The sequence below is a fragment of the Fukomys damarensis genome, unplaced genomic scaffold (genome assembly GCF_012274545.1).
Source record: "Fukomys damarensis isolate Sample0158 unplaced genomic scaffold, DMR_v1.0_HiC HiC_scaffold_16, whole genome shotgun sequence".
NCBI lineage: Eukaryota > Metazoa > Chordata > Mammalia > Rodentia > Bathyergidae > Fukomys > Fukomys damarensis.
This window is the reverse complement of record NW_022900928.1, coordinates 13261257-13282550: the sequence shown is the minus strand read 5'-3', so window position 1 is coordinate 13282550 and position 21294 is coordinate 13261257. Positions and strand designations below refer to the sequence as shown.

Genomic DNA, 21294 nt, shown 5'->3' with positions numbered 1-21294 from the left:
TTCTTTCTTTTTTTTTTTTTTTTTTTGGTGGGGGTATACTGGGGATAGAACTTGGGACCTTGTGCTTGCAAGGCAGGTGGCAGCACCACTGAACTAAATCCCTGGCCCCAATCATCTGTTTTCTTGAACAAAGGACAAAACTCCTCTTGACCTTAATTTTCTGAACCACCTTTTGGGAAAAACACTTCTTATGGGTCTCCCTCAAAACTGCGGTGATGATCAAGTGGGCTTCTGGCTAAAAAGGGGTCCGGCAAATATAAAAGAGGGGAAGGCAAAAACTGATGGTCAGGAGCTCACCTTGGGTCCAGGCTTGGCCTCCAGGGTGGATGTGGTCCCAGCTGTGGATGATTCACTGACCATGCTGGACGGTCTTTGGTTTCTCTCTTGCTTTGACATATGTAGGTTTGGCCTGAGGGAAGAGGTAAAGGGATCTAGAGAATAAATGACAATCTGCAGAGTGGGAAATAGAGACTTAGATTTACTTTAGGTTGGAAAGGTTGCTTGGCCTTAGGACAATCAAGACTGATCTTTTGGGAACCACTAGACTCCAGACTACAACCAGAGGACCACAATGTCTAGCCTGCCCTGGTGTTCCAGGGAGCCAAGAGGATGACAGATGGGTACATGTCCACAAAGAAGATCAGACTGTCATCCCTGCCTGTTAACCTCAGGTCCCCATACTTACTCTCCTATCCTAGCAGGTGTGACAGCTGCCCCATCCAATGGACATACACCACTTTTCACAGCAGGCAAGAGCAATCTGTACACATGCGTGCACACACACATGTGCAAGTGCACACACACACACACCCCTCTACTTCCCCAGGTCCCCAAAGAAGCTGTTTATAATTAGTAACAAGAAATTAATTACGCACACATCTACACCCTCAGATACACAGAGAATGCTTTCATAAACGCCAGTGGGGCTTGCCTCCCAAAATAGATTATTCAACAAAGAGTTCTATTCTGAGAACACTCTGTGTTGTCCCAAAATAGAGCTAATGACAATATTAACCCCTCATGCTGCGCCTGGAGAAAAGGAAAGAAGCAAGCCTCGGGCTCCAAGGAGGATCCTGGTGCTTCCCCATCAGCATCCCTGGAACACAGTCCTTTCTTCTGGGAAGTTGCCCAAGGAGGGCCAGAACGCTGGGAACATCTCTTTACAACACTCAGAGACACAAGAGAGTGTCCTCCTCACCTGTGTCCAAAGAGTCCCTGCATCTGCCAGAATCTTTTAAAGCAGCAAAGACAAATGTGTTCACACAAATTCAATACCTATCCCTGAGCAGCTCAATGCCAAGTCCAGGGTCAGTAAACTTTCCTTGAAGCAGGAATCTCAGTGTTCTGTAGCGGGGTTTTGCCCACTGCTCAGATGGGTGACAGGATCCATGCAGATCGATATAAAGCAGGCTACCAAAAACTGAGGATCTGCTCTGCAGGACTGACTGGGCCAGTACCCTGAGGAAATGGAGCTGGAGGATCCAAGCCAGATGAGTTGAGGAAAAAGCATTCAGATGTCCTTCAGTAGGCTGTCTTTTACAGCTGTGCAACAGGGAAGTCCTAGTTTCCACTGCAGAGATGATGCTCCCTTCAAAGACCACTGCTCAAAAGACAGGTGATCCTTTCCATGCCTTGAGCCAGAGCCCTGATAACCCTGCAACAGGAGAGAAGTTCTCCACAGAAGTTGCTATGACCACTGTGGTTCCCTCAGCAGGGCCTTTGCAGGTCCACTGTAGTGGGGACCAGCTTTCCAAGGGGCTGGACCTTGTAGTATGCCTGGCAGCTGGATGTGCTCGTCCCACCAGGCAGAAAGCTAGCTGGCTCCTCATCAGAGCTCAGGGACTCACCCCAGATTCCCACCCCCAGCCAGACTTTTGTTGTTTCTCCCCACTCAGGAAAAATGGCACTGAGCTCAGCGCTCCCTTTTGGCAGAGGCTATGTGAGGCAAGATAATCACTGTTTGGGGGCGTGAAGAGAATCTGAGAGGCTGCCTTGTCCACCCTTTACTTCCAGGCAGAGATGAGTCCAAAATGCCTTCTCAGAACCTAGTCTTGCCTGACTTCTGACTTCCAGGGGGCGTCAAGAAAGAAGACTTCTCAGGTTGCCTGAGTTAGGATGACTGTACCTCTTAGCTAAAATTCAAGACACAAAATCCGTAACAGAAAAAGTTTGTTTGATATTTTATCAAGTTTAATTTGCTCTCCCTTCACATACTACTAGAAGCTTATTACAGACTATTTGAGAAATATAAGAAAAAGCTAAAGTAGTGGGTGGGTGCCCTATCATTTTGCTAGTCAAAGCAAAAGTCATTTATAACTTCATATATTTACTTTCATTCTTTTTTACATATTTATTTTGGGTTTGAGGAAATGGGTACTTTTTTGTTTCTACATAACTATGATCACACTAATTCATGTTCTTACCTTTTGATTCTTCAAAACATTGTAATATATACATTTTTCCCAATTACTCTAAAGTCATCCACATCATTGTAAAAGACTGTAAAATTTGCCATCAAGAGATATCTCATTCTACTTCTGTAGGACAAAGAAAAGACTAGAATTGTGATTGGCTCAGGAAATCAGAGCAAATGGATACTTGTGCTATGTTTATATTTATCATCTTTAACCCTAACTTTACCCCTGCCCACTTTGACTCACATCATCTTCCTGTGGTAGCCTGGGGTGGTAGTAGCTGGCTGGAAAGCCCTCTCAGCCAACAGTATGGGAGAAAGATGATGGCCCTGCAACTTTGGTTAGGTAAGGAAGGAGGGTAAGACTGGCCCCTGGGGAGCCAACTGTGAAGAGATTTCAGCCAGAGAAGAACTAGCTGTGGCTGCAAAACTAAACATCAGAGAGGAGCGGGTAGAAGAAGAGGAGGAAGAAACACACAAAGATGAGTCCAGTCTTCATGCGCAACATTGCTCAGCCTTACCCAGAGAACACTTAAGAGGAAAACTAAAATCCAAACTGGTCTGCCAAGGTGAAGATTGTGCGGTCTCTACCAACATGAAGCTTGTCTTCTCCAGCACAGTCCACCATGGGCAGAGACCACTCTCAATCAAGCAGCAGGCTCAACTCATATCTGGCAGCCCATCATGGCTCTTTGAAAGTACAAGGCGCATGCAGCTACCCACTCATCCAAATAACAAGATCTGCCTTCTGAGCCTTCTCACCACAGGTCAAGCTCTCACAGGTTCTCCAAGGGTGATTACTACTTTGGAAATATCTGTAAGTTTTCTGAAATTACAGTTAGTCTTTTTTTTTTAAATGGCTATGCTTTGAGGATACTGGTGGTTATCAAAAATGGGGATATGAAAAAAGTCTCCAATTTCCTCACTTTGCAGGAAACTTTTTTTTGGGGGGAGGGTACCGGGGATCGAGCTTGGATCCTTGCATTTGCAGGGCAGGCGGCAGAACCACTGAGCTAAAATCCCTGGTCCTGAAGGAAACTTTTAGGGGTGAATTACATCAACTACAGCAACATCTCTGGGGTGTGTGTGGGTGTGTGTGCATGTGTGTACAGCACACAGACAGCACTGAAAAGAGGGACATCACCAGCTTAGACATGAATGTCTGTTTTAGCCAGTTTCATCTTTCAGGTGTGTTCCCCATTTGCTAACCTGGCTGGAACAGATACTGATTTGTCCTCAAGTCTGAAGGCTGAGTGTACACTACTGACAAGTCTCACCCAAGAAATGTCTCCCTCTTCCAAGGCTCAGCTTGTGCCCTGAGCAAAGTAATTGTGAAAGGCATGCAGCTCCCATTAGATGCCCTGGAGCATACTGAGTCACACAGATCTCTAGAAGAGACCAAAAAGCCAGCATACATAGACTCTTGGTGTTATTAAGTTAAATCTATTAACTTAAAAGCCTGCTTGCTCAGTTTCTGTGCTGTCTGGATTCCCAAAGTACAGTGCGATGGTCTGAACAAAGACTTCCCTTTCCTTGGCTTAAGTTACATGAATGCTGATTATTTTGCTGGAGGGGTGTGGGCTGAGGTTCAAAAGAGTGAGCTAGAGTTTGAGCACAACTGCCTCCCATTGGAAGTGAACAAAAGAAGTGAGGACTAGACAAAAATCACTATGGAGAAGCTCTGTTGGAAAATGAGTCGATTCTACTCTGAGCTTTGTCAAGGATATGTCAAGAGAGCTGGGGCAGGAAATGATATTCTCTTTAACTCAATGTCCCCATCTATAAAAGGAGCTGCTTCTGCTTTCTGCATATCATATAATACTGATATTCATAGCAAGAAAAGGACGTTATAAATACAGAAGCCCCCCACCCTTTTTTTTTTATTTTTTGGTACTGGAGACCAAACTCGGATCCTTGAACTTGAAAGGCAGGCGACAGAACCACTGAGCGAAACCCCGGCCTAAGCCATTTTTTTCTACAAGGTCTAAATTGGGTGGGTTTGTTAAATGGTATCCTCAGGGGCCTGGAATTTAGCTCAGTGATTCTGCCATCAGCCTGGAAAGTACAAGGTCCAAGTTCAATGGGAGGTGGGGGGGTCCTCAGCTGCCTTTCAATGAATGGTCTGAAATCATAACAAGACCTTTCTTTGCTTTATACACACAAGAGGTAGGTCACCAAGCCAAGTGTAGCAATGCTAAGGAACAGGTACAAAGGTTAAGCAAGAGAGGGGCTACTGCTTGCCTATACTTATCAAGCAGCTATGTGTCAGGTAACTTTCCTGCATTAACAACCAAAGTCGTTTTATCATCTCATTTTGCAGATGAAGAAACTGAGACCCAATAAAATTAATGACTTGCCCAAGACAGCATGTGGACTCTAAAATCTTGGCTTTCCACAAAGAGGTCATCCTGTGAAAAGTCCCAAAGTATGAGAGAAACAGGCTCTCATTTTTATCACTCCAAAGCAAACCCCAAACCAAGGGGATCCTGGCATGGTGGAAAGATCCAGATAACTGGAACTCAGCCATTCTCTGAAACTGACTGGCTCCTCAAATCACATCAGCTCCCTGAGCTTTCAATTTCATTTTGAAAAATGGAGTGGAAACTACCTCTCATCTCACAAGGCAGTTGCATGGATTGAAATGACACTTTAAAAACCGTGAAGCACTGCATGAAAGGAAAAGCATTATTTGTGACTGTTACCAGGACAGACCCCAGAATTTAAATCCCACCTACAGTTTATTTTTATTTCCAAGGCACTTCTCTCCAGAAAACTGAAGGTGACAATTAGCTTCCAAGCAATAAACATTTCCTATAAACACATTTTCTGGGACATTTTGTTGTTACAGTATAGAAACATTGTGGAATAGGTTCTCGTTCTGTAAAGATGTCAGTAGCCATCAAGAAAGTCATAAAAAGTATGAGGAAATAAGAATCTCTTACTGAAAAGACCTCATCAAATGACACCTGTATCCCATTAATTTCTGGGAAAATGGCTCCCAAATTCATGCTCTATTCTCAAGAATTCTATACAAAAAGGGCATAGCTGAAAGTATTTAAGTAAGATGAGGGGTGCATGAGAAGGAGATATACGAAGGAGTTTACACCCACCAACTAAGGGAAAAGCAATGCACAATGAAAATCAGGAAAAAAATAAAAGTTCTTGTCCCAAACAGGCAGAAACATCTTCACACCCCCACTTCTCAGAGAAAGAGACACAGACAGACCGCCAACGCTCACTATAAACTCCAACACCCTGTGGAGGCTGTCTGACACAGGTTTTCATTCAGCAACTATGGCCTCATTACTCAACCATGGCTTCCTGTGTTCCTTCTCCTTCCCCCTCAATCCCTAAACACAGGCTCTAGTTCCTAACCCCACCCCAGGAGCTGGAAACCAGCCCAAACAGTATGAAAAAAAAAACACCAAGGCTTGCCCACACGGTAAATCTGAACACTGGGCCTGAGTCCCTATTCAGTGTATGACCTTGGGCCAGTCTCTTCCACGTTCGATTCTGGGTGTATTCACCTGTTCAAGAAGAGAACTGGGCCTGGACCTCTATCAGTCCATGCACCTCTGCTCTGCTCTGTCTCAGAGATGCTCCAATTCAAACCTGTGCCTCTGGCGAGCCCTCCCCAGCCTATCTGCTTCTCTGAGCCTGGCAGCCACTCTACTCATTAGACAATGGCACCTGAGCACTTCCAGAGTAGGAGGAGGCAGAAGAAGAGGACAAAAGGGAAGTCACAGGAACAAGAAAAACAACTGTCTCCACGCAGCAGCTTTCCTTCCATACACAGCAAAGCCACAGTGCAGCATTTTTCATCGGGCAGAGACAGAGCCGAAAACGTGGTTGCTATGTGGCAATGGCTTCATCCTTAATGCCAATGCTCTACAAACAACCACATCCAAAGGCAATACCTAGGCATCTGAATGAACTAAAGGCCCCACCACCCCCTCTTCTCCTACCTGTGACTGTCAGAAATGCTGTCTCCGAATCCAGGAAGGAAAACTGACAATCAAGTTTCTGCATCTGTTTGCCAGGTGTTTTCCTTTCTCCCCGTTTTTTCTGCTGCCATGGCAACCAAATGCAACAGGCAAAGCTAGCCCAAGAATGCCAGCATCTAGAGAAAATGTGCCGGTTCTATCCACCACAGATGGCAATGCATCAGCGGTGCAGCCCAGAGTCTAGCAGAGGTACAGCAGGACAGACTCCCTCCCATGCTGGCTCACTCCTAATCTCTCACTGACAGCTTTTACCAACTTGTAGCCGCAGTGGGAGCAGCAGACAGTCACCTCTTAGCAGTAGAAGATACCCCAACCCCAGGCCCAGAATCTGTACAAGGCTTAGGAGAATCTTGCCCTATAACCCGTAAAAATGAATCGCATCAGCAAAGAGGCAAAGACCAAAGATCAATGAGATAATTCTTACCTTCAACAAGACTATGTTTTTAAGTGCTATCCTCCAAATGCTATTCACAGCATTTCAGGCAATTCCAACTAGTGTTTCTCTTCCAATTACTCAAATGAGAAAACAAAGGGCTGCTCAGACCCCAAGGGAAAGGACAAACTAAACTTGGTAGGATGCTGGGAAGGGTAGGCCTAGCAAGGCTTCTCTCCCGATTATGAAGTTCCCAGGTGATACTGCATGCCTTGCAGCTGGCCACTCAACACCACTGTGGGCTTCTGAACTTCTAAAAGTAGTGAATGCATACTTCTTCCAGCCGTAGGCCCCACTTCAATGTGAAATGCTTGACAGAGCCTGGGGATTGGTGCACACAGTCTGCTGACAGTCAGCTGCTGGCATCACTATTCAGGAATGCTCCTCTCCTCTTCTTGAGAGCTGTAAGAGTCTATCTGTGGCTTTGGGGCAGCCCAGTGCTAAGAAGAAAAGGCTCCTGTGCATGAGCACCAGGAACAAAACCATAGCCCTGTATGTCCCATGCTAAGGATGACACCTTTAAGAGGACCCCTGTTCATGTCCTTTTGGCCACAAAGGTCCTGGCTTTAGGCTGGGGATTTAGCTCAGGGGCACCACACCTGCTTCGCAAGCACAAGGTCCTGAGTTTGATCCCCAAAACCAAAAAATAGATCCTGGTTTCAAGCTCACAATTCTAGAAGGTCACTGTGAATCAGGAAAAAGACTGAAGAAGAACCCAAATGATTCAATCACTGGAAATGAGGCCCTAAATGAAAGGTTTGAGAATATTTTCTGGAGCAGAGAGTACCAAGGAAGCTTGGCATCTTTCAAGCAAGTGTAAAGTTACTACAGATCAAATTTCATTACTACAAATACAATTATAATTAAAATTTCTATGCAGCAGTAGCCTCCTCAATTGGCACATCATTTAAGAATGGCCAACAACAGGGCCGAGGATTTAGCTCAGTGGTGCCGCCACCTGCCTCACAAGCGCAAGGTCCCAAATTCGACCCCTGGTACCAAAACACAAAACAAAACAAAGAACGGCCAACAACAAGGATTGTCCCCTGAAAACTAAAGAGGCAGTATAGCTGGGCATGGTGGCACACACCTGTAAGCTCAACACTCGGGAGATTGAGACAGGAAGATTGTCAAGAGTTTGAGGCCAGCCTGGGCTACATAGTGAGTTCAAGGCCAGCACGAACTACATAAACTACATAGTGAGACTGCTTCAAAAAACCAAAACACACACACACACACACACACACACACACACACACACACACACACACACGAGGCAGTATTACCTATGTAATAAAAAGCAGAACACCTAGGGCCAAACTCCAGAATTCAATGTTGACTCTACCACTTGCCAGCAGTGTACAGGCTACAAGGCCTATTTGACTGACGAACACCCTTCCTGGAAGCTAAATAGCATAATGAAGAACTAAGAACTAAGCAGATTAACAGAAAAGATGAAATGAGAAAATAAGCACTCTAGTCACACAGCAAATGCAGCTCATTAGTGACTGATTCTATAGGTCCTACTTCTCTTGATCAGTCTAAACTGTGAATTTTTTGATTTTTTATTTTTTGGTACTAGGGATCAAACTTGGGACCTTGTGCTTGCAAGGCAGGTGGCAGAACCACTGAGCTAAACCCCAGCCCTGAACTTTGAATTATTAAGAGTAACCATCATACTACTCAACAAACATGTCTCACTCTCTTCGTAGGTACATTCCCTGCTTTCCATAAACTGAAAGGTGGTCATGGGGCTTGCTTTAGTCCATGATGTGACAGTGGAAGAGCCAGTGCACACTTCACTCAGTTTCCTTTTTCTTGTTTTTGACTACTATGAAAGCACAGAAATGAAGCCTCCCTCAGCACAGGTGACAGAGAAGAGACCCTCAGATGACATATGGATAGACATGGAGCAAAGTAAGAAATATCTTGTTTTAAATTCTTAATATTTTGTTTTTTATCTTTACCACAGCTGACCTTAGCCTCTCCTAGCTGATTCTGCATTACTGATGCAGGAATTAGAACACTCAGAGCCCACATCCTCTGCACCCATGATATCAGTTTTCACTCTGCTCTCTGAATTTCTAATCTATAAAATGAAGACAGTCTGAGTGGGCATACATGGGCTATGCCAAACAGCTCAGGTAAGCTATACCTGAGAATAGTGAGGGAGAAGCATCTGCTTGTGCTAGTACTATCCTAAGAGGAGTCATCATGAAGATGGGCTTTACAAATTAAATTCCCACAGATAAAGGAACCTCAAATTACATATTTGACTAAAATCTAGCTCAGACTATCACTACAGTTCAGAAGAACCTGGAAGTAACTTAGGAAGTTTGAGAAGTTTAGCAAGTTGTCTAAGTCAGTGGCTCTCAAGATTTTTCCTATACCAGAATTCCCTGGGAAGCTTGTTAAAACAGAGTTCTAGGCTTTGCCTCCAGAGTCTTGGATTCAGCAGGTTTGATTGAGAACTGAGAATATGCATCTCTAACAAATGGCCACATGTCACTAGTTTGGAGACCACACTTTGACAACCACTGATCCAACAAAATTAGATCTAAGAAACTGGGAGTAGAGGCTCTGATGAGAGGGGTCAATACAGTTATAACATTCTGGGTTTTGGCCTTAAAATTCCTTGGAGAAGAAAAAGAGCCAATATTCTTTTTTTTTTTTTGGCTTTTTGAGACAGGGTCTCACTATGTAGTTGAGACTGACCTGGAACTCACTATGTAGTCCAGGCTGGTCTCGAACTCACAGCGACCCTCCTGCCTCAGCCTCCCGAGTGCTGGGATTACAGGCATGCGCCACCATGCCCGGCCTGCCAATATTCTTTATTATACTCAAGACATTAGCCTGAGAGTTTAATGTAAGGACAACAATGATCAGCCTTTTTCCTTCACCACTTAATACTTTACACAACAAAATTAAGCTCCTCTAAGGGGATAAAATGGAAATTCCACTCGCTGCACATTTTAAAAAATAATTTCTGTGAAAGGAAATCATGCTTCACTCTCCAGAGTTTCCCCAGAGGTAGGTCTGGGTGTATTTTAGGAAGTAGCAATTTAGATAACTGGCTGCGCCTTCCTGTCCAGCCTTATCTCGACTCTCCCCTTGGCAAACAAACCACAAGTCATTCTTCTTGCCTTCTGACCCCACCAAGACTAGCCACACTTCCCTAAGCTGCGCATGGCCCATTATCTCCAATATCTTTCCTTCAAGAAGCCTTCAAAAGAGTATGCAGGATGGGCTGGGGATTTAGCTCAGTGGTTCCACAGCCTGCCTAGCAAGTGCAAGGACCCGAGTTCCATCCCCAGTAAAAAAAAAAAAAAGTATGCAGGAGAGCAAAAGCCATAGAGCTAAATTTTCAAAAGAATAATACAGAAGAGTGAAAAAACAGATCAGTAACATCCTTGGACAGCTCAAAGAATCTATAATTAAATAGATAATGGATGTAATGAAAAAGTGATGAGAAGACACCTATAAAAAGCTAGCTAAGCTAAACAAAATGATACAAAACATGAATGACCTGTTTAGTAAAGAATTAAGAGTCCACAAGAAGGTTCCAAAAAGAAACCTGGGAGATTAAAAATTCTGGTGGAAGTATGGGCAGCAGAAGCAACCAATGTGAAGACAGAGTGTGAGAACTAGAAAACAGGGATGCTATAGGAGACCAATTACTCAGTTACCTTAAAAGCAACAAGAACGAATGAAAAATGGATCCCACAAACTGTGAGATGACACAAAGAAAACTAATCTAAGATTAATCTGAATTAGTGAAAAATCAGAAGATAGTACACAAGATATAAAAAATATCTGTTTACAGAAATGATACCAGAATACAGATAAGTGAAGCATATAGAACCCCAAATAACTCAAATCAAAAAAGAACCTCTTCATGACACACAATAGTAAAAAATCCCAGGAGTCAAAAACAGAGACGGAATCTTAAAAGTTGTTAGAGAAAAGTAATGAATCAGCTCCAAAGGTAATTCCATTAGAATTAGAGCAGACTTCTCAACATAAATCTTAAAAGCCAGGAGAGCTTGAAAAAAAATATTTCAGCCCTCAAACAAACAAACAAACAAAAAAACCACAACTTCTAATCCAGACTTATACATCCTGTAATTTTTCAAAGTGGATAGAAAAACAAGGTATTTCCATGATAAACAGCACCTCAAAAAATTCAGGACCACCAAATCAGCACTACCAAAAACAAAATTTCTCAAAGATATTCAAGAAAGAGACAGTGAATGAATGCACAGGAAAGAGCGAGTAGTTAAGCAAAAGGTGGGGGGAGGAATTCAAAACTATAAAGATCAGAGCAGAGATTGATAAAATTAATACAAAGAATACAAACAAAAAAATACAATGAAAGGAATAACTCAAAACCTCTTAGTAATAATAATTCTCAATGTAAATGGTGTCAACTCCTTAATCAAGAAACACAGATTGACAGAATAGACCAAGAAACAAAACATGTGCACCAAATACTGGTGTACCTAACTTCATAAAACAAATACTAATGGACATAAAAGATCAGATAAACAGCAACACAATTTTAGTAGGGAACCTTATCCCATGGTCACAGATCACTTAGACAAAAAAAAATCAACAAAGAAATATCAGAGGTGAACCAAAACTTAGAACAAATGGGCTTAATAGATATCTACAGTGTTCCAAACAAAAACAATAGAATACACATTCTTCTCAGCAGTCCATGACTTTCTCCAAAACAGATCACATGCTAACCCTACACTCATGCTTAAGTAAATGCAAAAGAAGCAAAATTGTCCCATGAATATTATCAGATCATAATGCAATGAAACTAGAAATCAAGAGGAAAAGAACCCCAGAAATTATGAAAACTAAACAATAACCACTTGAACAATCAATGGGGCACAGAGCAAATTAATTCCTAAAATCAAACTATCATGTATGTTGTAGTGACAACATACCAGAATCTATATTAGACACAATGAAAGCAGTCCTAAAAGGGAAGTTTGTACCTGCGAATGTCCATATCAGAAAAACAGATCAAGGGCTGTGGATTTAGCTCAATGGTGCCACCACCTGCCCGACAAGTGCAAGATTCTGAGTTCCATCCCCATTACCAAAACAACAACAAAACAGATCAAGTCCAAATCAATAACCTAACAATACAACTCATGGTCCTAGAAAAACAAGAACATTCCAAATCCAAAACTAAAACAAGGAAGAAAATTATAAAGATCTGGGCAGAAATTAATAAAATTAAATTAAGACAAAAATATAAAGAATTAAGGAATTGAAGAGCTGGTTCTTCAAAAGAATAAACAAAACAGATAAACCCCTAACCAATCTTACCCCAAAAAGGAAAGAGAAGACACTAATCAGTGCAATTACAAATGAAAACGGTGAAATCACAAGGAACTCTGCCAAAATCCAGAAGAGTCTTAGTAACTGCTTTGAGAACAGTACTCTAATAACAGAATTCACACCAAATGGACTCCCAAATACATATGAACTGCTAAACCAAGAAGACACAAAAACCTTGAATAATCCAGTATCAGGCAATGAAATTGGAGAAATTAAAGAGAACAACAACAACAACAAATAACCACTAAAAAAAGCCCGAGTCCCAATGGATTTACTGCTAAATTCAGTAATATCCTTAGGGAAGAGCTAATGTCAATATACCTCAAACTCTAATGAAATTGAAAATGAAAGAGTACTGCAAAAGTCATCCTGGAAACTAGCATTACTCTGAAAAGGACCAACCAGAAAAGGACCAACTGGTAAAGAAAATGAACATATACAAAACTCCTCACAAGATACTGGAAAGCAGGATACAATGAATTATCAAAAAGATTATACATCATGACCAAGTATGCAAAGATGGCTCAAAATATACAAATCAATAAATGTAATACACCACACAAACAGAAGCAAGGAAAAAAATCACATGAACATCTCAATTGACATAGAAAAGGCTTCTGACAAAAATCCAACATCCATTCATGATAAAACAAACAAAAAACAAAATACCCTAAAGAAAAAAGGTACAGAAGGCCCTTATTTCAATCTAATAAAAGCCATATATATGGCCAACATCAAATTAAATGGGGAAATTTGAAAGCTTTTCCTCTAAAATCAGGAACAAGGCAAGGATGTTCACTATCACTACTCTTGTTCAAATAGCTGTGGAAACATTAGCCAGAGTGCTCAGGCAAGAGAAAGAAGTAAAAGGGATATGTGTAGGAAAGACAGATGTCAAATTATCATTATCTGCAGGTGCCATGATTCTCTACACAGAAAACCAAAAATATTCCATCAAAAAACTTCTCCAATTAAAAACTAAATTCACTGTAATCCCAGAATTCAAGAGGCTGTGGCAGAAAGATTGCTGTGAGTTCAAGGCCAGCTTGAATTGCACAGTGAGATGCTGTTTCAAATAAATATATACATACATACATACATACTGTTCCTGTACACCAATAATAAACTCACCAAAAAAGAAATTAGGAAAGCAATACTATTCACAATAGCATCAAGAAAAATCTAGTACTTAACCTTAACAAAGAAGTGAAAGACCTCTTTAATGAAACCTACAGTACTCTGAGAAAGGAGATGAAAAACGTAAGAAAATGGAAAGAGGGCTGGGCATTTAGCTCAGTGGTTTCACCGCCTGCCTCGCAAGCATAAGGACCTGAGTGAGTTCAATCCCCAGTACCAAAAAAAGAAAATGGAAAGATATTCCTTGTTCCTGGATAGGCAAAACCAATATTGTCAAAGTGGTCATAGTCTCAAACTGTTATACGGATTTAATACAATACCAATCTAAGTACCAATAGCATTCCTTACAGAGAAAACAATCCTAAAATTCATATGGAACCAGAAGGGTCATAGACAGCAAAACCAATCCTGCGCAACAAGAAGTAAGGAATTGAGCCATCAATCCCAGACTTCAAGTTATACTACAAAGTCACAGTGATAAAAACAGCATGGTATTATTGGCAAATAAAGAGACGTGTGTGGCTCAGTCAGGCAAAATAGAGGATGCAGAAACAACTTCAGGCATATTCAGCTACCTAGTATTTGACAAAGGGACGAAAAACATGCTTTGGAGGAAAGACAGCCTCTTTAATGATGCTAGGAAAACTAGGTATCCATATATAGAAGCTTGCATATAAACCCATATGTCTCACCATGTACTAAACTAAAATCAAATGCATCAAAGATCTAAATGCTAAAACAGAAGCACTTAATCTGCTAGATGATAAAACAGGTAAAACTTTTTTGGTGGGGTGCAGGAATGAACTCAGGACCCTGCACTTTCCAGGCAGGTGCTGCACCACTGAGCTCCATCCTTGGCCCTTAAAACTCTTGAAGACAGAGGTGTATCCAAGCACTTTCTGAACAGAACCCCAACTGTAAAAGAAAGAATACCAAGAATCAACCAATGGGATTGCATCAGATTAAAAAGCTTCTTCCTAGCAAAGGAAGCCACCAACAGAGTGAAGAAACAACCTACAGAATAGGAGGAAAAATTGCCAGCTATTCCTTGGACAAAGGACTGACATCTAGAATACCAAAAAATGGGCAACTGAAAGGAACAGACACTTCTCTGAAGAAGTACAAATGGCCAACAAATACTGTATACAAAAATATGTTCAAACATCTCTGGCCATTAGAGAAATGCAAATTAAAGCAATACCAAGATTTCGTATTACTCCAGAAAGAATGGCTATCGTCAAGAAATTAAGTAGCAGCAGCATGTGGTGGTGCACGCCAGTAATACCAGCACTTGGGAGGCTAAGGTTGGAGTCTAAGGAAAGTCTGGACTACATACTGAATTCAACACCAGCCTGAAGTACCTACTGAGACCATGCCCCCACAAAAAAGAAAGAAAATGAAATAGTAATAACAAATGCTGGTGAGGCTGCACGGAAAATGTTATGAAAATCAGTATACTCTTCAAAACATTAATATTAGAAATTCCATTCAGGGCTGGGGATTTAGCTCAGTGGTTCTGCCGCCTGCTTCATAATAAGCGCAAGGAGTTTGATCCCTGGTACCAAAAAAAAAAGAAATTCCATTCAGCTCAGGTATTACCCTTTTAGTTATCTTCTCAAAAGAGTTAAAGACATCATACTACAGGGATACATGCATACTCATGTTTACGCAGCACAATTTGTAACAGCCAAATCTTGGAAGTGGCCTATGGATAAAGAAAGTATGGCATTTGTACACAATGGAGCACTACTCTGCAAGAAAAAGGATAAACAAATCATTTGTAGGAAAATGGACATACCTTGAGACAATAATGTTAAGTGAAATAAATCAGATACACAGGCTTAAGTATCACATGGTTTCTCTTATATGAGAAACCCAGAGGAAAATACAAGGTAGATAGCAGGAAATAGGGAGACAGATCTTTTCAAATGGGAAGAGGATTAAGAGAGAGTGGGGAGGGAAGGGAATGAAAAAATAATTAAGATGTGTTATGTACATGTACCAACTCCCCATGAGGATTATGATCATTATGTACTACAAAGACGTGTTAATAAAAAATAAAAACTGGCCGGGGATTTAGCCCAGTGGGGTTCCACTGCCTACCTCATAAGCACAAGGACCCCAGTACCAACAAATAAATAAATAAATAAATAAATGCATACATACATACATACATACGTACTGATTACAAAAAAGCCTGTCCTCTTTTCTTTTTATCCTCATCACAATCAATCACCAGGTCCTGTCAATCTCACTTTCAGAATCTACCCAGTGCTCTTCACAGGCGCGAGCCTCCATGTTCTACCCTCTTGCTTCTTAGTCTTTGCCCATTCACCTTGATGGCACAGGTCTAAATTTAAACCATGTCCATACCCAAGACTGTGGGTTCTTCCATGGTCTACAAGCCAGATCAGAGGCCCCTTTAATTAATGCCCAATGGACCCTATGTTTCCTCTGATAGAAACACATTATATTTGTGATTTTGTTTCATCATCTGTCTTCCCTAGTAGACAGTAAGATCCTTGCCAACAGCACACTTGTTGCAGAGTCCAGCCACTGACACAATGGAGAGCTATGGATAAAAGTGCAGGCATCATACTTCAGTTCATAGAATCTTCCCTTCCTGTCAATGCCTAAAGCATATTCCGCTGCTTCAAGGAACATCTGACCACGTAGTGCCCCTCACCCCAGGATAAGCAGGTACTCCCATGGCACACAGGAAATGTCCTTGAAAGTAAGGAACATCCTTTCCTTGGAAATTACATGGAATTGAGAATCCTCTAGACCTATTTGTGTGGGAGAAAAGAGGCTACCTTCTCAGCAGTGGTCAAGGGGTACAATGTTAGGAATGAGATGAAAAAGAAGTATGACAAAAGTGTACACAGAGAGAAACCTGTAGCATTTAGCAGCTCCTATTGAATCTGGTAACTTCCCAACCAAAGGGCTGATGGATTCTTCCAGATCTTCTAACCATGGCCAGGCTGCAGGTGTCTTGAAGGAGACTGCAATCAATAAGCTTCCAGGTGCTTCTGAACTTCAGGATTCTATCAATAAAGTTATTCTGAGCTACAATGTGAGGGATTTGCTGCTGTCTTTACATAGCAGTTCCTCAGGAGGCAAAATAATCTTTACCGTCTACTATCTCCCCCTCAGCTGTAGGCTATTGCTTATCCAAGATGCTTGGGACCAGAAATATTTCAGATCTGAGAGTTTTTCCTGATTTTGGAATATTAGCACAGACCAGTCAATGATAGCAAACCTTTTAGAGCTCTCAATGATAACAAACAGCCTGCTGTGGTATGATATAGGGTTGCCACCACTGGCATAGACCTTACCAGCTGAGCAAGATAAATCCAAGAACTCCAAATCTGAAAATCTTTTTAAGTGCCAACATAATGCTCCCAATGTTTTGGATTTCAGAGAATTTCAGGTTGAGGGATAGTCAATCTATAGTATAAATGTCAGAGCCAGAAATGGTGGTGCACACCTGACTCCCAGCATTTTGGGGGGCTGAGGCAAGAGGATCACAAGTTTGAGCCCAGCCTAAGCAACTCAGTGAGACCCTGTCTCAAAATAAAAAGAGGAGTCTGGGATACAGCTCAGTGGTAAGGCCCTAGGTTTGATTTCTAGACTACCCCTACTGAAGTCATCACTCCAACCCCAGAGTTTGGCCATTATGTCCCATGGACCACAACCACTAAAATAACTTAGCAAGAGGTTTGACTTGACAGACGAGACCACCACACAAAGACAGCAAAGATTATGAAACCTGGCCACCCTGGGGTGTCAACATGACTCTCTATACTCCTAGCAACGTGACTGGGCAGTGATTTTACTTCTTTGAGTCTCAATTATCTTCATCTGCAAAATGGTGATGATGGTCTACCTCTATTACTGAGATATGCATGTGAAGCTTCCAACACAAAGTAAACATCCAAGGAATGTCAATATTATCACAATCATAGATTTCTAGTAGGATAATGATTCTATGGTGAAAATATTATAGAGATGAAATGATGTTTTGAATTTGCTTCAAAATAATCCAAGGGATGAGGAAGAAAGTATAGAGGAAATAAAATTACAAATACACTGGATTTATTACTACACTTCTCTACTTTTGAACCCTTAAATTTTTTCCCTAATGAAAAGTTCAAAAGGGTAAGCACTGAGGGAGAGGAATACTGTAAAAATATAAATACTGATCATTTATTTTAAGAATATATTTGGTCTCAGTGTTGAGCAGAGGAAAAATGATATAAAGAGAAAAAAAGTCCCTTCTCCAACAGAAAATATTTTCTTCAGATAAAACTGTCTCAGATGAGCCACTTGTGCACATTTGTCTCCATTTTTGGGAAAAGAACATGTCCTACTTAGGCAGTACATGCATTTTTAAGTAGAGAAGCTTTGGTGACAAACCTGGCTCTTAGCACTCCAGAGTCCTGGCTCAAACTGAGCCATGGAGCAAGAAAGTTCCCAGGTTAGGAAAAGAGCAGAATGGACTCAAAATGTGTGGAGACGGTGGGCATCACCAGCTTCCTCTCTTCTAGAACCGTTTTAGACTCTCACTTAAGGCTTCTTTGGGAAGCTGCTCTGCTCTCTCTGAGACTATATTAAGTATTTTCATGCCAGAGGAGTGGTCTAATCAGAGCATTGCTAATGTGTTAGATGGCGCTTCCGGGGAAAGGGAACTTGTAAGAGGCTCTAATCATACTGACCACAGCAGATCCCTGCATCATCTCTCCTCTTCCACATCTTCCTACTTAGAGAAGGCTGGAAAATGAATAATAAAATTCTTCTCACATTTCACTGTGAATCAATCAACCCACTCCAAGCCCCTGTATCTGACAGAAAATGTCCAGCAAGTTTTGTTTTAAGCAGATGCCTTCAAGGTCCCAAAATCTGTCTAGACAAGGAGAATAAACAAAAGTACTTACTCTTCTTGAAGAATGAATTCACTATTTTCTGGAGAAAACTGCCTGGTCACAGGATGCCTGAATGCTGTGGTCTGCCGGTTATGACTATAGAGGCAGAGAAAAGATAAATGAGAAGTCATGTGAATGGAAAGGATTACAGTCATAACAATGGGTCAGAAATGTCTGGGGACCCTTAGTCATCACAAATTCCTCACAAGCTGAGAAAAGTGGGCCTTTCTTCTGGGATGCACGTATTCTATTGGAAGCCAGTTAAATTGGAAAACTAAGAATTTCCAGCTCAGGTGTCACAATTCACCTAAAAGCAGAGATTTTAATTTTAAGGAAGTCTTGGCTTCAAGAGAATACAGTATCTTAGAAAACATTTCATGAAGTACTGTTATGTACTCCAATGCACTGAGGTGTTATCTAAAAATTACTTTAATAGAACACGAGCTGAAATAAGAACGAATAAAAGCAGAGGACACTTTTAAAAGCTTCCATAACTTTCTAAGAATTAATCACCCACCCAGCAAATTCTATCTTCTTAAAATCCTTCCCCCTACTATAAAATATCTTCAGTTCAATGATGGAATCATAAACATACAGGCACGTCTCTGCAATGTGAGCCACACAATTTCAACACCATGGGGTTTCTATCACCCTCTTGAAATTTGGAGGCATCAGCTTCCATAGCAAGCTGACAGGAACAAGCCAAGTGTGTAGGTGTTTTGTATGTTGACAAAAGCTGCCTGGTTTTTTCAAAAGATAGAGGAGCTGGCTCTGGAGGCTGCTGGTTTGTTCCACGAATCAACTTTACTAACCTACTTTTAAAAAATAAGAACCTGGTCCGGGGACTTAGCTCAGTGGTTCCGCTGCCTGCCTTGCAAGCACAGGGACCTGAGTTCAATCCCTGGCACCAAAATAAATAAATAAAAATAATAAAATAAGAACCTGATTTAGTGAAAAAAATTTACTCGTCAAAAAATCATAGTTGCTTTCAAAATTTTATAAAATCTGAAAATGTCACCTATAATATGATCCTCTGGAGATATACTTACTCGGGTATTGCCTCCCCATCCCCTACCCCACACCCTGCCTTTCTATACGATTCCAGCTCCTTGGGAAGCTGAGACAGAAGGATTGAAAGCTGGAGGCCATCGTGGGCAACTTAGTGACATCTTGTCTCAAACGGCCACACCACCCTGAATGCGCCCGATCTTGTCAAATAGTAAAAAGTGCTGGGATGTACCTCAGCGAAGGACCCTGGGTTTGATCCTAGTACCACTAAAAAAACAGGTTATTTTACCATATATAAAAATACTTTGCTCCCCCCCATTTTATCAATATAGAAAATATCCTATATCATTAATACTTCTTCATTTGAAATAGCTAAGTAATCCTATCATGTAAATGTAAATCTTTCTTCTATATAACTTTAAAAAGTGTCACAAGCACTCATGTGCCCAGTTACTACTGTAGGTGCTGGAAACAAACAAAAAAATCCTTACTCTGTGATGCTGACATTTTAGATGTACACGCTTCCAATGCCAGGTGTTTTGGGTGCTCAATCACCACTATCACATCCAATACACCTTTGTGCACAGACTTTTTTCTGCAATTCAAATTACTGCCTTAAAGTCCCAGAGGTGAAATTACTAAATCAAAGGGCATGGTTATGCTTTAAAACTCTTAATACAGGGAGCTAAAATACTTCCACTGTCAGAGATCATCTGAGTTTAGTGATGTTAAGATATTAGCTTCATCTCCAAATTCACTGCTAAGCCTCCCTGGAGAGTATGTCCGAGCCAGCACAAGACAACAAATGAAATAGAAAAACTCTCAAGGCCTGTATAGTTTTCCCGACTCTGCCCCAGTGCACCATGCCTACTACCCATCCCAATCACAGCGAGTTCTCAACTCCTGGTTCCTGCTCCTGGTGAGTCTGTGGAATCCTTTAACCACATCTGGCAGGCAGCAGCTTGATCCTCTGCTCAAAAAGAGCAGAGTTTAGGTGTGAGCTTCTGCAAGAAGGACAGAAATAACACCTGTTTCAGAAATTCTTGCATTGCATTCAAAGACTTTATTTGTACCCAGCTTCTTCTAGAGAGTCATCTGCACTCACCAGAAAAAAATCAAGATGCTAATTCTAATCTAAGCCTGCCTCATTTCCACCTGGAGGGGAAAATATGCAAACTCACAATGTCAACAACAATAAAGCAGTAACACTGCCTACTATTACCACTAAAGGTAAGCATTTTCTTACACATTACCCTATTTTATGAATGAAGAAACTGGGTTCAGAGAAGTGACATGTACAAGATAACTTCTTCGTTAAGACTGGCACATGAATCCAGGTCCTCTATTTAAATTCTATGCTTTTTGCATGATAACCTGCTCTGCCCTCCCCTTAGGAATCTGAGGCTAACAAATTCCTGACCCTCACCAGAAAGCACTAAAGAAAAAGAATCAGAAAAATAGCACCACCTCCTTCCAGGCCCCCTGCTCTCTCCCTAACTCTATTTCCTCTTGTGTCCAGGCCCCAAGTTCTGAGTAACAATATTTGTGTGGCACTCGATAGACCCTTATACCATTTTTCGTACCACAAGATCAACTGGTGGATTTCTGGTAAGTGAGAGCACAAAGTACACCTTTCCTATGTCCCTGAAGCAGGTACAACAGCCAGTAGCTAGCTGCCTTTTCATACACACTACACAATCTTAACAATCCTTGGGCTTCACATCCAAAGGGTGTACCAATTTAAATGAGTCCAAAGTCTTGGCTAAAAGAATCCTGAGCTTCAAGGTGTAAGCTTTAAGCATAAACTAAACTTTGTATCCTAACATTAAAAGGAAGATTTTTTTTTTTTTTAACAGGGTATTGCTATGTAGTTCAGGCCTCACTGTGTAGCCCAGGCTGGCCTCACACTTGCAGCGATTCTCCAGCCTCAGCCTCCCAAATGCTGAGATTACAGTTGTGTGCCACCATGCCCACCTAGTATTTTTTTTTTTTTTTTTTTTTTTTTTTTTTTTTTGTCTACGG

General features: G+C 41.4%; 1 protein-coding gene across 15 annotated transcripts in view; it reads right to left on the bottom strand.

Annotated features, from left to right (window-relative positions):
* The window catches only part of Plekha7 (pleckstrin homology domain containing A7), a 128340-nt gene that overhangs the window by 61472 nt on the left and 45574 nt on the right, over nt 1-21294 (bottom strand). For 14 of the 15 annotated variants that reach the window (XM_033764118.1, XM_033764113.1, XM_033764116.1 and 11 more), the window contains 2 exons: nt 18277-18360; nt 298-409 (listed from right to left, as the gene is read on the bottom strand). In XM_033764118.1, coding sequence (XP_033620009.1) covers nt 298-396 — 99 coding nt within the window. In that variant the 5' untranslated portion in view covers nt 397-409; nt 18277-18360. Of the gene's footprint in view, nt 1-297; nt 410-18057; nt 18113-18276; nt 18361-21294 lie in introns of those variants that run through there. The other variant, XM_033764119.1, reaches the window with a different exon arrangement.